Genomic DNA, 17,248 nt, shown 5'->3' with positions numbered 1-17,248 from the left:
TCTCAATGTCCGCCTGACATCCAGGAGTTTTGGAACCACAGGGATGAGATCTCACTGATAGATGGGATCATGTTTAAAGGAGAGAAAATGATCATCCCAAAAAGGCTCAGAAAGGACATGATAGATCGGATTCATCCAGCCATATGGGCATAGAAAAGAGTAAAAACAGAGCTAGAGACCTTCTGTTTTGGCCAGGCATGGGAAAGCAGAGAGACAAACTGCTAACCCCAAGGAACCCCTGCTGTCACATGCAATACCAGAAAGACCGTGGCAGGTTATAGCAACCGATCTGTTTACTTGGAACTCGGAAGACTACATCATCATTGTAGATTACTATAGTAGATTCTTCGAGTTGGAAAGACTGCACAGCTGCACTGCAGAAGCAGTGATCCACAAACTAAAGTCAGCCATGGCCAGGGTATGGTATTCCAAAGTCAGTGATTAGTGACAACAGCCCGTGCTATGCTTCAAGTAAGTTCCAACAGTTCGCAAAGTCATGGAGTTTCACCCACACCACTACTAGCCCCCATTACCCACAGAGCAACGGCCTAGCCGAAAAGACTGTCCAGACAGCAAAAAAACTACTGGACAAGGCCAAAGCTGAACATAAGGATCCCTACTTGAGCCTATTAGAATACCAGAACACCCCCGTGGACAACTTAAAGTCGCCTGCACGGCTACTCATGAGCCAGAGACTCCGCTCCATCCTCCCTGCAACACCAAAACAGTTGGAACTACAAGTAGTTTGCCAGCAAACCGTGCGTGAGAGGAGAGAAGTCTGCCAACAGCGCCAGCAGACTTATTTCAACAGAGCAGCCCAACCTCTGCCTCAACTATATCCTGGCACACCGGTCCGGTTCCATCAACAAGATGGTTCCTGGAACCAGCTGTGGTCACGAGTTGTGCAGACACGTCCAGAAGCTACAACATAACCACAGATACAGGACAAGTTTATCACCTCCTCGAAGGCAGAAACAGCGTAGGAGGTGAGGAGTTCATTCAATCGACAGTCAACAGCAATGACAGCGCTGTGGTTTCTCAGCCCCCGCCTGTGGAGCCCCCTGATAAAGACATTACAACACCCGGATACATGACTCAATATGGGCGTGTTACTAAACCAAGACAGGTCTTGGACCTGTAATATTGTAAAGGGTGCAGGCAGATTGCTGCCCTAAAAAAAAACAAAAAAACAGCTGTTCACATGTTTGTTGTTCCAATGATGTCACTAAATGCATCTGTTTATTATGGTAATGATGTAGCCAGTATTGAGCCGAATGCTATGTTATTAATGGATGTTGCTCAGGATGTTTATTCCCGTAATTTCAGTTGCCTGACAAATTTTAAAAGCCTGAGTTGCTTTATTGTTTTGTTCTTCTTCTTTTTTTTAAAGAAGGGAGATGTAACATGTGACCTATGTTTGCATCAGCCACTAGATGGCACTGTGTTGCTGCAGAGTATGTATTTTACCAGTGAGCAAGAAGCACTGGGAAAAATGGAAAAAGAAAATAAAGTGGAATCGGTGTGTGCGTGCATTTAATAAGAAGCTTGGTATAAAGACAAAGATAATACACATACAAATTCTGGCACGTCGACTAAAATTCCTGAGTTTTGTGATCATTTTATTCCATCAAATGACTGTACAAGGCCTACACCACCCTTGAAATCTCCAAAATTGGTGTTATTCCTTAAGAGCTAAATGTAACAGATTGTGTTGTATCTCCCTGGAGCAAATGCTGTTTGTAAATAAATGGTACCGGGTCCATAGCCTAGGTGTTGGGGACCGCTGCTCTAATGTATATATAAATGTTATGTCAGTTGTTCTTTGGGGTGTCCCTGAGGAGTATAAAAGGTAAATTCCAACAGGACTTAACACAGGACATATCATTACTTCAATTCATAGGACCCACTCTAGAAAACCAACACAAATAATAAGTGGATCAGTTGCATCTATTACAGCCATTAATGATTTACAAAATTTTCTACAGTTTTCACTGAAAACTCTCTCTAGGGACAACAAATACATGCACCTAGGCCTATGTCATGACAAAATAGAATGGAACTTCTTATGTGTTCTTATATGTTCCATATTTATTCCTAACAAGTTAGGGGTTACTGCAGCTGATGGGTTATTTACAGAAGAACTCTCTAATTTGAAACATTGGCTAATGAACCTGAAGAGAACGTTGGCACAGAGACTTCTGTCTGAGTGGCTGACTAACAAAACACTTTGTTGGTCCCTCTGATCACAAGAGTCATTCTAGCTTTGGCTCTCCTAACGTAGAGTGGATGCTGTGTAATCCCCTGTATTAGAGGCCTGTTTGTTAGAACAACTGATAAATTCGTCTTTCATCAAGTGGCTTCTTTACCTGAAAAACAGCCTGCCTCTGAATTAACAATCCTGATATAAATCGTATACCTAACTGGTTACCTCCCTATCATGATTTTATAAATACACATTCCTTAAACAGTGAATAAAGTGAAGATATATATAATTTTAAATGTTTTTAGTTTTTAACTTGTAGAATGCCTACAAAACAGCTAAGGCTGTTTCATTTTCAAATTCATGATGTGTTTGCTTAAAATCCAGATCTGTAAGCACCGATGTTTTAGAAAGTTTTTATTATTATTATAGATATCTGTTATTGAGTTTTATTGATACCCATTAAAAATACTTGGTATGTGACAGGAACTTTCTTGAACAAAGGAAGCATGTGTGAAAATTAGAAAGAATGGGTCTAAAAAGTGCCAGCAAGCTGTATTCCGGCATTATTAATATCGGCAGGTACCTATATGACTGAGAAAATTACTCAGTAATAAGTAAGCTTTTATCAACACAAGTATAAAGGAGCTGCTTATTATTTTCTGCATTAATGCTGTTATGACAACTTTTCCATGCATACTGATCCCTTTGTAAAGGTTTTGTTCAGTGAATGTCAGAATGAATTAGTTTATTAAATGTTTGCTCAAAAGTTATTTTGTTTTTCCATGGCAGTGAAGGACAACTAGTAATTGTAGTTTGCCAGCATAATTTGTGAAAATAGGACCACTAAGCTCAAAGGGAAAAGCATAAGGAACTCTACCCAGGAAAAGTATTTAAAAGTTATTCTTGTTAGTTAATCTGAAGTAGTAGGACTCACTCTGGCCGTACTGACTGTACTGATAGCCGGCAGCAGCCACAGATGGGTCCATGCTGTAGCTGGTGGTGCTGTATGTGGGGGGACAGTAAGACTGGGAAGAGGGAAGGCTGTCCACCGTCTTAATGGAGGCCTCAGCTGAACGCTGGCTGCAGCTGGCTGAAATACTGTTGGATGAAGTAGAGTCCAGAGTGCTGTGGAGAGGTGAGATTGGGAAATCGTGCTGTGTTTGTGAGGACACACCACTGGAGTTACTCAGGATGCTCATAACCTGCAAATAAAGAGAAGATGCATCAGAATTTACCACAGGCAACAGAGCAAAATATCTTGAGGACCACTAGCTTATGCATAAGAATAATTCTCAATCATCCTGATGAATACCTAAGCTTTAATTTGTTACCACCAAAAGGTTATTGGTTCTCACAAGATATGCTGTCACATGATTTGTCAAAGTTCTTTCTCTCTGCAGGTCACAGAAAAAGGCACAAAATACAGTTTATAAAGTTGCATGTTCAGTGTGGTTTTATTATTAGCTTATGCAGCCAAAGGACCTGTAAGCTCACACCATGGCGAGGCCTCTTTCATCTCATCCATCCACAGTTCACAAGAACAGCTATTCCTCTTAGACCATTTGTCAGAATTTAATTAAACTTATAATCAATGATCACATAATAGATCTACATCCAAAATATCCTCAAGGTCAAGGGCATTTTTCCATTTTCATAGCATGATGTCCATCCACAATAAAAGCAAATTCTTGTCCCTGATGTAGTGAACAATATTAAAAAGCATCACATCTTTGCTTTTTGCAAATGATCATAGTTTCTCTCAATATCTGCACAGGGAGGAAGACCCTGGAGCACTCATATCCAGTTTGACCTTCCCATATTTCTCATAAGTTGCAGACATGTTTCAGAGCATAGATAGAAAGTATCTGAATAGGATTACACAGATATACAGTGGTTAGCACTGTCACCTCACCACAAGAAGGCCCTGAGTTAATACATAGTAAATACATTTAGACATTGTTCTCTGGAGGGGCTGTGCTGATACCAGCTGCTTTCTGGCAGAGATTATCATGCCCCTTCCATGTTTTAAATGCACTTTAGAACAGAAAGCTGCAACACCACATACGAGCGGCCGGAGTGAGATATGGGGTTTTCACACTCCTGGGGCCTGTTCTTCGTACCTCGCTAAGTAAGTTAGCTGGATTAGATTGTTGACGATTTCGCGTGATCTTTGATCGTTCGGTTCCCCGAAGCTCATCCGGGACTTGCTGTCATAGCAACAGAGCCGTAAGCGTAAACCTGCTCGGGAGCAGGTTTACTTTATGTAAACAGGATTAGATCGCGGCCACGCAGGTATGTCCGCTTCATTTATACGAAAGCAACAGCGATATTTTTCCACTGTTTCACCATAAATAAATATTATCAATGTAACTAAAGATAATGCAGCACTTGATCCTTTTATTGATGTCACACAGATACATACAGGTCATTTCCTAAAAAAGGGAAATGAACTATTAACATTCTATTACATGTATGTGATTATTACAGATGTAATTCATATTTCAGAGTAGTAATTGTAAATTACTTCGTGTAATCAAGATGAGAGACCACGGCTATAAAAGCGAAGGTGGATTTGGGAAGCCTGTCGCAGCCATGTCCTGTCCGTATACGTGACCAACCCATTGCGGAAGGTGCAAGATTGATAAGGAGAGTCCTCAGAATTCAGCGTATATTGCGGGATAGACAGGATCCTTTAGCTCAGCGCGACAGTGTGCTCATAGAGAGATATCGATATTCCCGTGAGGGTATTATTTACTTAACCAACTTGTTGACGAGGGGGTGCAGGACCACCACCTGTCTTTTTTTCCTCTGCCCTTTTCTTGGTTGCTGTTATGAACAAACTAACAGAGTATTACAGGCCAGTATTACCTTGCCAAGAGACGCAAAGCAATCTAAGAGATAAATATTACCATTCTGTAGAATACTCCTGTATTCCACTTTTACTTGTTCCCATGTTCTTGTGGGTCCTGTTGTGGCTCTAATGTGAAAGGGGATATAATATAACATATTATAATATAATATAATGCCATATGATATTGGACAATATAGTGTCATATGATAGATCTACCCTACCGCCTACTGGTGTTGGCCAGAGGGGCCGATGGCGCGATATGGCAGCCTGGCTACAACCGTAGCTGCCTCCACCAGTGTGTGAATGTGGGAGTGAATGAATAGTGGTATCGTAAAGCGCTTTGGGTGCCTTGGAAAGCGCTATATAAATCCAATCCATTATTATTATTATTATTAAATTACCTACGAGTTTGATTTGTCAGCAACTTTCTGCCAGCCCTCTCTCCTTGCTTTTGCAGCCTTTGCAGTGTTCTCTTGCGTTTTAATTAAACTCTGAAACTCCTGAAATCCCTCACTCATGAGTTCTTGCTCTGCTGCCGGAAAATACCGAGCACGCCCCTTCGACATTTTCGCCGACCAATCAGCGGGTTGCCGATCAATGTTTCTACTATCGATGCGTAGCCCCTTTTACGACACCCAGTGATGTCACATTCCTGCGTCCAGCTGTACTAATCGTCAACAGCAGGTGTGTTCGGGGAACCGGATTAGCGAGCTCACGGTTAGCGCGATGGTTTGGTCTTGGATGTGTCATTTTATCTTGGATGTAGTAAGCGACGTACGAAGAACAGGCCCCTGTTCTCTGTTCGCCATCTGGGGTGGGGGGCCAGGAGGAGGAGTTGGCAGTCTGATCGGGGTCTGGAATGCTGGGCTTCCCTGCTGCTGCCCGACCGGGGGCAGTCTGCTTTAGGGCTGGGTATCATCACTGATTTCTAGAGTTGATTCGATTCAATTTGATCCACGATTCGATTCAATCCACGATTCGATTCGATACAATTTGAATTGGGGAAATTTTGCCCCAGACAGTCATAAATATTATAATCCTGATCATTTTTCAGTACATATCCATATTTTTATATCAATAAAAACAAAGCTGACACTTGTGAGACTTTATCAAAGGTGTAAGCATCACAGCAGATGCCTTTGTGTCAAAGTAACTGAACATAAAACAGAAAAACATGAGGGAGATTTTCCTGGCCTAGCTTTTTATGGCAGATAACCACCTTAAAAATATTGCAGTAGAACAAAAACGTTCTGCAGTAGAACAAAAACTGAAGAAAACCGTGAATCATCATATAAACATTACCTGATGCTGCTGAAGTGAAGCAGACCCAAGTTACAGTGGTTTAATTAGAGACACAGCTAAGTGTTTTGCAATTTTGCATAATTATAAAAAGTTTAAATTTCTTCAGTATTGAACAGTAGAAAAGAGAGTTTCTTGTCGGAAGTCAGTGGCTGACAGCACTGTACATAACAGTAGACTGGTGGGTAATAAGCAAGGAATAATGCAGAAAACAGAGATTTTTAGATGGGAAACTGTTCTTGAAGTACACTGAGAGAGAGCAAGAGAGAGAGAGCTGTGCATGAAGTGTCTTTTTATCGTGGTGGAAGCAAAACAGCAAAAGTAAGAGGGAATTCATGACGAGGTTTATGTGAAGCGAAATGTGAAGCGAAGTGTGAAGAGTAGTTTGGACTTCTTTGGTGCTGGTCAAATTTGACTGGAGAGTGATGAAACCTGCAGCATCAGAATCTAAACAGTTGAAACAGTAAATGAGAGCAGGTAAACAGATTCCAAAAAAAGATGTAAACACAAATCACGGACCCGACACATCAGAATCTGCAAGCTGTCTGCTTTCAGCCCCGATGTCCATGTACGTGCCATCAGGTGAGAAAGCCAACATCTCACTGATTCTGATGCGTCTGGTCTGTGCTTTGTGTTTACATATTTTTGTGGAATCTGTTTACCTGCTCTCATTTACTGTTTCAACTGTTTGGTGGTTGTCGAAATTTTGTGAAGTTTTAACCTGAGATTCTGGCGTTTCGGGCAAAATAAATTTATATTTGAAAATTGATTCAGGATTTTAATGAATCAATATTACGCTATTCAAGCTAGAATTGATTTTTAATAAGAAAATCGATAATCAAAACCCACCCCTAGTCTGCTTGTCTCCACCTGGACCTGGGGGGTATAAAATATGTTTGGGGAGTGTGAGTGTGTATACAGTGTTCATTTCTGTTTTTCTCCATATTGGACGACTATTGACTGTTGACTATTTGTATATGTATGTATGAGCGTGGGAAGGCATGTTTGTGTCTGTGTTTGCCTGTTTATGTCTTTGTGTCAGGTCGGGTCTTAAACTCCACTTCTCTGGGAACATCTCAGGCCCCCTCAGGTGTGTCACCCCCCACCTGGCTGATGTCCCCACTTGTCGGGTGCGTTAGTGGTTCTCGGTGTCCAGGTCTGGGTGGTGGAGTGTGTACTGGCTCACTCCCGGCGGCTTCTTGGCGGTGCCTGGTGCCCGTGGCTCAGTCGGGCCCCTCCTGGGGGTGGGGGACCCTCGGATCTTGGGTCTCTGGCCCCGGGGGCTCTGCAGGCTCCACCATGTTTCAGGCTCCACTGAAACACGGTGGAGTCTGTCACCGCAGCCCCCTGTGGCTTCTGCACCGTACCTGCTGGGTGACCCACCTCAGCTCTTCTCTAGGGTGGTGGTGCGGCTGCCCCTCCAGTTTTCATCCTTGGGCTCTCGTGCCTCCAGATGTCTGGTTTCTGGATCTCCTCCATGTGTGCTTCACCCGTGTGCACGGATGTTCACAGACACACACTATTTTCCTTGGCTGCTGCCTCTAAGCATATCGAGCATTGTTCGTCTTGTGTGCCTCTCAGCATTCAATATTTATTATTCACTGTTATTTATAGGTTGTTGCTGTGGTTTCCCTACTGTGTTTTCTTATTTTTCTTGTTTTCTTTTTTCCAGCAGATTATGATTTTTAGTGTCTTTTCTCTATGTCTCTCTTCCCCTCTGTTTTTCTTTCTCTCTCCTTTTCTTGAACTTCCATCTACGTCTTTTTCTTGCCTACCCCCTGGTCCTGTCTGTTCCAATTGTAATAACTTAAAAGTTTGAAAAAAATATGTTTTTAAATAAATCAATAAATCAGTCAATTAATGATAAAGATCAATTAAGTGGACCAGTATGGCAAAGCCTTAATGATCTACTTGGGAAAATCAAATCTGTTGGGGATTTTTATTGGGCTTTAGACAATAATTCTGATTGCTACTGCCAGATGGGACAGGCAAAAAAGAAGAAAAGAAAAGAAATGTCGGTACAGATACTATATTGGAATAAGATTATTCATTATATTGTTTCTCCACTGAAGAACACTGAGAAATTTGACTTTGTGAACATCACACCAGTTTTATGTCATGGTAATTGTTCTAGCCAAATAAAAACTATTTTATGCTACATGTACACTCATTCATGCTTTACTATAACGCACCACTTACTGTCAGGTTGAATGTTTGTTGTGAGCAGATATAGCAATTGCGATTAAGGCTAGTGTTGCTTGTGTTGATCATATCTAACACAGTCTTCCTTTGAATCTTAGTCAGGAAGTATTTGCAAAGCATTTCAAGAGTATCAGTATGCATTCAAATATCTGATGCAATCAGAGGTAATTATGCCATTTTACTAATCAATATTTTTTGTTAGGCCAAGCATCTTCAAAATCCCAACTCCCCCATCAGTTAAAAAACAAATCAAATTAAATTTCACACTGTTAGCCTTTGCAGTAATTTCCATAGCTTAGTACTGCAAAATCAACAGTAAAAAACTCTAAAGGATGTTAGCAGTTTAGTACTGTAATTTGCATGTAATTGTGGGAAAATTCCATGAGATTACATTATTTTTATGGTAACTCACCGTACTCATGGAAACAGCTGTAAAATACAGCAAATGTAACAATTGGTGATGTTACTGAGCTTATACTATTACACCATCCGGATTTCTGTTGTTTTCTACTGTAGATCTAAGAGTAATTACTTAAATCCTCATTCAGAGTGTATTACTATAAAATGTGATTCACTGTGAAAGTAGTATAACATATAAACTACAATATACAGCATAATTTTTTAACTTAAGGAGTAAGTTGCAGCCACACTAAAATTAAATTCCTTGAGCTGAATGGAACCTCATATATTAATAAATGTATTTGTTTATTTAAACAATGTGAAACATTATTAATACTGTAAGGTTAGTATTGTGATAGAGTCGAGTATATTTTAATTATACTTTTGTAGACATTATGACATTATGCTAGTACAATTATGGTGAACAGAAAGTACATCTAAAAGTTAATTTCAAGAATACTGTTATGTACTAAAACGGGGGCCAATATAGTCCCAAGAAGCATTATTAGTATACGTACTAGTTAAGGTATACTTGGGAAATATAATTGAAGTATACTTATTTTTTGTATGGCCAGCAACAAAAACTAATGGCTACATTTAGAGTAATGTTTAAAAATGACTTCATTTAGCAGGGTGTTCCTTTTTTTCTCTTCTTATTCTTTCTTATACTGGACCTTCATTTGTTTTGTATAAGGTGGTACTTTTTAAGACACCTCTGCCTAACTACAGTGAACTAACCTAATAATATGCTCTGGTCGTCATTTTACACAAGTTAAGGTGTCACATCCATGAAACCTACACCACTAACCAGCATCAGTCCTACAACTTCACTCTCAAAATTAATAAATCCTGGGACAAGCAGAAACTGTATTTTTAGCAGTGCATTTTGTTGCAGGCCAGACTGCTATTAAATGCACTCTCCTAAAGAAATAATTCCTTTGTAGCACCACTTCGTCTTGGTTCAGAAGAGATGTCCTGGATATACGTGATAATGTAACACATTATCACAGTTTAGCGCGTTGGGTTGTGTTTTTAAAGCGATTGTTACGTTTTTAAAGCTTTTTAATGCGACAGGTGCGATAGCCGGCACCACACCTTCACCTGACGTACAACGTGACGTATGACGCACACGTCAGGTATTCACTTTCTAAACAACAATGGGGATAGAAAATATTGCTCGAGGTGGTTAATGCGCCTTTCGCTGGTTGCCAACCACCATTAAATAACAACAAGAAGAAAATATTGATCTGCTTTTCTTAGTTTTGCACGTTTAAGCCGCAATTCAGACTCAAACAAAGCTGCAAGGCAGGAGAACAACATGACCATCAACTATTCTGTGCCACAGATCCAGTTCGCTGCAGCACAGAGTGATGATGAGACCGTTAACATGTGCAACTTAGAAGTAGTCAGAGGCATAGCTGGACTGGCCATCGGGCATACCGGGCATCTGCCCGGTGGGCCACTGGCGATTTTTTGTTTTTATGGGCCGATGGATTTTCTTTTTTTTTAGGAAGGGTATATATAATGAAAGGTGTCGGATTGGCCAATTGGTCATGATCGACTCTGGGCTGGACCAATTACAGCCGAAGAGGCCGGATGCACCCTCCCCCTTGTTTATCAATCACGTGATTTTCGTGCATTGCATGCCGGGAACTCGTGGCAAAACAATCCAAGTACCGCATCAAATGCAAGCATTTGCAGCACCGCAAAACGTTCTTTCCTCGGTTCCAATACCTTCTTGTTTTTTCTTTGCCGCACAAAAAAGGAATGTACAAAACAAAAGTAGAACAATGCCGGTCCGTACAGACTTGACGAAAAGACAAAGAAAAGATACGAGGAAAAAATCAAAGGAGTGAAAGGGTCAGACCGTTACGAGCACACAGAGTGGACAAAAGACGTTAGCGTGCTGCCCAACTTTCACCATGCTCAGATTTATAATTATACGGTTCTTGGAGTGAGTGCATACACTCATGAAGTTTTTAGTAACTTCAGGTCACTGCAACAAGCCCAGGAATAGTTTAGCTACAGATGGGTACAGGACCTTGAAATGCACTGTGTAGAACGAAAGACCATCGTACGAACAAAGGTAAGTTTACCAGTCTCACAAATCTTCTTCATAAATACACATTCATTAACCATTTATTAATATAACCTTTGAGCTCAACGGTAATTAATTAGTAGTGGAAATAATTTCTGGTAGCATTACAGAAATGTAGCAGTGACAATAATATTGTATGCTGTAATCGTACTGGACAATTAGTGATACAAAACAACTGTTTTATCCTGTGAATAAAAGTATATGTTTTTGTCAATGTACCATGGTAATAACAGAAGCGAAATGCAATATTGTGTCAGGACAATTCACTATTTATGCACAATAAATAAAGGAGCATAGCGCGACAATTTCTGTTCAGCGCCAGACTTGCTTGTAACCTATATCACCAATTATGTTAAGAAAAATGATGTATTAACTACTACAAAACTCTGACCTTTGTGGGAATGGTTGGAGCAGACTAACATGTGAGCTGGAGTGTTCTGAGACGTTATATTTGGTATATCCAGACCATCCGTCGGCTCTTACTTCGGAAACATGGCTTAAACCCATTAAAGTGTCGAGCTCAAATATCTTTTCATTTTTGTGCACTGTTCTCTTGTCGGCACACATTTTCTGTTTATTGAAGCCTTTTGTGAATAATTTTGATCATGTAAAAACTGGGAATTGGTCCCTATTGACAATACTCTTATTTTTTGCATTGTATATGTCATTTAGGAACTTTTTGCAACTATGTGTATTTCTAAATTTTGTGGCTTCAGTGCATGCAAATTTATATTGTTCAGTTTGCATGTTAAAAGCCTACCAAGCACCCCAAGGCTGATTATGCTTGGTAAGAAGTCATTTATGAAATAGAGTTGATTAGACCATATTAAAATTTCTGTTTGGCACAGGAGCTTTTCGTGGACGCAGGTATCCAGTCTCTGTTTTGTTAGCTCAAATTTCTGTAATTTCTTTTATAAACCAAGGTTGTTGGACATGTGTCTCAGTGAATCCAGCAAAGTAACAATATCAAATTTCACATTACATATTACTGATCAACATAGTAGTCTAGCTACACCAACAGCAGAAATACTGAAGTCAATACTGTAAAGTTTAACAGCAGCACAAACTATAAACTCCAAAATAACCATACAGTTGATTCATCTCCAGTAATTTAATTGGGCTGACTGTTTGTTAGGTGTGTTTAATGTGCAGAATAATTCCCAATTATGTCCAATTACAATATGTTAAAATGGACTTATGTACATAAGGCCATTAATAAATAACTGTACATAGCTATTTGCTTTATGACTATCTAGACAGTGTGAAGAAGTGAAGTATTGAAATTATTTTATGTTGCATAATGACAACATGTTGCCCCTATATATTTAAGGACAAAGTTCAATGACCGCCACCTGCTGGATGGTGAGTGCAGAGGGGCGTGTAATTGTTGAGCTGGACAAAGAGAACATCTTTGCTGATGCAATGTCAGTCTTCTTTGGTATTGAACCTGGAATACCAGGAGTCAGCGTGTGCAAGGTTTTTTGTAAGGATAAACCCTGAAGAGGGAACAAAATGTACCTCCAAGGTTGGGACAAGCAGAAGGACTGGGACCACTGTGAAGCATGTCACATCAGTCACAACTTTCCTCCAGCGGCTTACTGAATTTGAGTGGAGAACTTCAAATTAGGTAACTGTTTTTGCCATTTTTAGTGCATTTCTTGTATAATTTAAATGACCAATGTGTTGTTACCCATGTCTCCAAAGATGATCCATGGCCCATGCTTTCTGGACATTTACACAAGACGAGCAACAATGAAGACAAGCTCTCTTGCCATCTTGCAAGACGCTGTCTCTGTCCAATAGGTTTTTTGAGTGCAACAGTTTTGATTTTTTTTTCCTTCTTTTACCCGTTTGTTAAAAATTATTTCAGCTACTTACACTTTAATTGTCACATGTATTGTCTCACCCTACAAATCAATGAACTCAGTCCACAAAGCAAGATCAGGGTTCAGTGCAGGTCAGTCAAGTTCCTTCACACCACACATGCTCATCCATGTCATTGTGGACCCTGTTTTGTGCATTGATTTGGTGGTGTGAGCCAGTATTTTGGACAAAGTGTATATAAAGGCAGAAGTGTGGGGCTTGATATTATATTCATTACAATTCAGTTTATTTGTATGGTGCCAACAAAATGAATGCCAAGCCACTTCACATTGTAGGTTTAAGACCCTACAAAATATAACTAAGAAATCCCAACACTTGAGCATATGTTGTCTGCCATGATATGGATATGACATAATATCATTATTGTTTGTACAACCATCTGAGAAAATAATGGATTACATGGTTTAGTAAAAACAAGTGCTTCCTCAATGAAAATATGTTTTCAGTTCTTTTCAGTTTTTGATTTTGGAAATGTGTATTTCAGCAGGGAAGAATCAGAATTGAAATAAAGTGGTGTAAAGCACATGAATTATATTTTGTGTGTGCGTGTCTATCTATCAATCAATCAATCCATCCATCCATCCATCCATCCAATTTTTTTGGAACCCTCCAGTCTCTTACAGTATGTTACTGTTAACTGAAATTACGGTAAATTACGACCTGTTAAACAGTAAATGACCGCCTGTTGGGACACGGTATCCTCTAGCAGAGATGAATATTTTTGGTACTGATGATGTGTGATAACGGTAAGTTACTGGTTAATATATTGCAGTTTATTACCTTGCAGCGGGCTTACAGTGACATACCGTGAATAAACGGTAGTATACCAATTTCTTAATCACAGTATGATGTTACTTTGTTGACGTAATTTACGACATAACGACATAACGGGATCTCACTGGCGTCACTGTCGCCAGTAAGATACCGTAAAAAAGGCTACGGTGCGTTACCATAATTTGTCCAAGAGTATTATACCACACCAGCAAAAAACGGTATCATCCTGCAGAACGGTAAGCTACCGTAACACGGCGTCACAGTATGACGCTGGCAACAGTGACGCCAGTATGTTACTGTAAAGTGGCGATGAAAAGTCTAACAGTGCAGGAAGAAATATCTTATTTTGGGACAGATAAGTGCCACAATTCTGTTACCATTATGTCAACAATAAAGACACACTCAGCAGTAAATCTCCTTGAGTAAGTCACAATATCAAATAACCGCTGTGAAAAATACTGCAACTACCCTGACTCATTGGAGACAAGTGCACTCTTTGGTCATGATACAAGAACTTGTAAAAACACAAGCATTTAAACAGAAAAGCAGATGTTATTTCCAGGTTATAGTTAATATTATCTGTAGCCAATCAACACCCACATTTTATCCAAACCACAAGAACCAGAGAGGCTTAACACTTCTCTACCCACTCAGTCAGTCAGACAGAACTCAGTGGATATGTTTAGTTTTTACTGAGGGAGAAGGAGAGGGTAACACTCTAAGTGACAAATAAAGAAAAATATATCCTACAAACATCAGTGGGTATGATTTAAATTCCTCAGCTTTTCTGGCAGCTTTCTTGAGTAGGTCTTGCATTTTATTTATATATTTTCTTGATAAAGCTGCTTGGTTTGCGTCTTGCCAAACTAAAGCAGCGTCTGTGTTTCAGGGGATTTCCAATTAACACCCCACACCCCCATCTCGTATCCATTTCTCATTACGGGAATGATGTAAATATATGTGCTCATCCTTTTTGATTTGTTGACATGGTAGCATGCCAGTTGACAGCATGCCCAGTCAAAGGGCTTAGTACTGCAAATTTTAATAGCAGCTGAGCCTAGTATTAGGTACAACTGTCATTGATATTCAGGTGCATAGAACTATGTCTCCATGTCTACACACTGTAAACTGGGGCGCTTTTTTGTAAATAATATTTAATTGAGGATGGAGGTGGTTGGTGTGTGTGTGTGTGTGTGTGTGTGTGTGTGTGTGTGTGTGTGTGTGTGTGTGTGTGTGTGTGCGGGGGGGCTACAAATGCTCCCATTTCTTGAATAAAACTCAACACATTTCCTCATTGAGGAAGCAGAAGCATATATTACAGTATTGCTGGGGGTGGATGGTGTGCAGGCAAGCCCCCCCACACACACACACACACACACCCTCCATCCCACCTCCTTATCTCAGGCCGACAGTTGTCGGGAATCACGAGCAGAGGCCTGAGTTAGTGCGGCAGGCAGGCCTGGGGATATGGATCAAAGAGACAGAGCTGGAGAACCAAAGAAGCTCTGATCCCCCAACACTGAAACGCACTCTATTCTATCCTTACTCACCCACTCTCCCTCTCTCTCCATCTCTCTCTCTCTCTCTCTCTCTCTCTCTCTCTCTCTCTCTCTCTCTATCTTTCACCCTGACATCAAATGGCAAGCCAGAGAGCTTCACCATTCCAAAGCAGGCTAAATCTTCCTCTCACAACAAATTGGAGAGAAAATGTGAGAGGAGAAATGTGTTGTCATGGTGTGCTGAGGTGTTGGGGTCACTATAGGAAAATAATCATTTCATCTTTCAAGCCATGTCACTGAATTTTCTGACCTGATAAAAAGGTATTCGTGAAGCATTTCTGGCTGCGTGACTGAAAAGAAGAAGAAAAAATCCTCACCATTTAGAATGCTGTAAAACAAAATTTAATTTGTCCAAAAAATAGAGTGCTGCTTAAAAAAGGTTTCTTTTTCAGAGAGGTTTGAAACAGCTCTGTTTGTAAAGCTGTGAAATTATCCCTATTTACATGCAGTGCCATCACAGGGATAGTATTTCACACTGTCATTTTGTCTGTCTGTCAGTAACTGTTGGAACTGGGATGTACTCAGTCTCAACATGAAAGTCCACCTCTAATTCTTTCCCATTCAATTTAAGAGGAGGTGGTGCAGAAATGGCTTGTGTGAATTACATTGCAAATGCAATATAGCTGTTTCAAATTGAATTACTGGCTGTCAGACATACAGCATATCGTCTTCCTGCCATTTTGAAGTGAGATCTTAAGAAATTCTCCCTGCATTGTTATCTCATGTAAATGCTTGGGAACATGATGAAAGGGTCAATGCCAGTAAAGCCATAATGGAAACCCTTCAGCCGGGACTCAGAATAGACCAAGAGGACAATAAACAGAATCCAGCAGCCTTTACTGCAGGCAAATTTCATGTCAGGAATGAATACTGTTTCAGTCAAATGAATTTACTAGAATGGATTTGAATTTAAAATTTGATAAGATGTACTCCACAGTGGACTGATATGTCATGGCTTTGTTTTACCATAAAACAGGCAATAGTATAAATATACTTGAAAGGATGATACACTTATTTTAAACTTATTTTAAACGAAAGATTTAATTTTGTTAATGAAATCTTCAGGCTGCTTAAGATTATCCAGTATTTCTGTAAGGGTCCTGGGACTGGGCGACCCAGGATCCCTGAGCAGTTATGTATTATATTATTATTATTATTATTATTATTATTATATGTATTTTGGTATGGCTGCTGCTCTCCTCCATGATTGTAGATGTGAGTGTGTGTGTTTATGTCTGCGGGGATGCTTGGAGGATGGAGCTCAGCCACCTGCAGGCCTGAGGGGTGTGGCCCTGCGGAAGGACTGGCCACACCCGAAGCCACACACCTGCCGCTGATCAGGGCTCGTCGGTGGGAGCTACTTAGGAGAGTCTTGGAGCTCCCACCGACGCGGGATCATTGCATGAGACTCCACGTTAGTCACCCTGTCTAAGCTAAGTCTGAAAGTGTATGCCTGCCGGTCTGAGTGTCCTGACAGCTGCCGTTATTGTTTCCCGCAGGAAGAGCGTGGAGGGCACGGAGAGCAGCGAGCACCGGGGGGTGCTGACACGGGAGCAGAGAGCATACGGACTATTCACGGGAGACACGACACGGGAGTCTGGGAAAATACGGGGAGTTATTGTTACGTTGTTTTTCACCTTGTAAATAAACACTGCCTATACATAGAGCACCGCGCCTGGGTCCTCCTTCCCCACTCCTTCCACGGTGTGCCATGCCATACCGTGACAGAATGATCCCGCCACGTATGGACCCAGCGGTCTCTGAGGAGAGGCTCAGGAGGGAGGTTATGGACAGGGTTTACAGACTCTGTGAGTTATGGTGGGAGAAGCCCGCGGAAGGTTTGCGTCGCGCCGTGGAGAGGCGGCTGCAGGAGACGCTTTTTAAATTTCCCTGGCTGGTTGACGACCTTAATCCTGTCGTCTTGGACTTCTTACTTTCCACCCTCCACCTCCACTCTCCTCCTCAGGCTGCTCACCGGC

General features: G+C 40.8%; 1 protein-coding gene across 1 annotated transcript in view; it reads right to left on the bottom strand.

The window, feature by feature from the left end:
• Positions 1-17,248, bottom strand: part of LOC113012972 (paired box protein Pax-7-like) — a 116,405-nt gene that overhangs the window by 37,618 nt on the left and 61,539 nt on the right. Inside the window, exon 8 of the mRNA XM_026153450.2 lies at positions 3,138-3,405. Within this exon, the coding sequence (XP_026009235.2) occupies positions 3,138-3,405 (268 nt within the window). The remainder of the gene's footprint in view (positions 1-3,137; positions 3,406-17,248) is intronic.

Source organism: Astatotilapia calliptera, chromosome 20 (genome assembly GCF_964374335.1).
Source record: "Astatotilapia calliptera chromosome 20, fAstCal68.1, whole genome shotgun sequence".
NCBI classification, from domain to species: domain Eukaryota; kingdom Metazoa; phylum Chordata; class Actinopteri; order Cichliformes; family Cichlidae; genus Astatotilapia; species Astatotilapia calliptera.
This window is presented reverse-complemented; position numbering and strand designations above follow the sequence as displayed.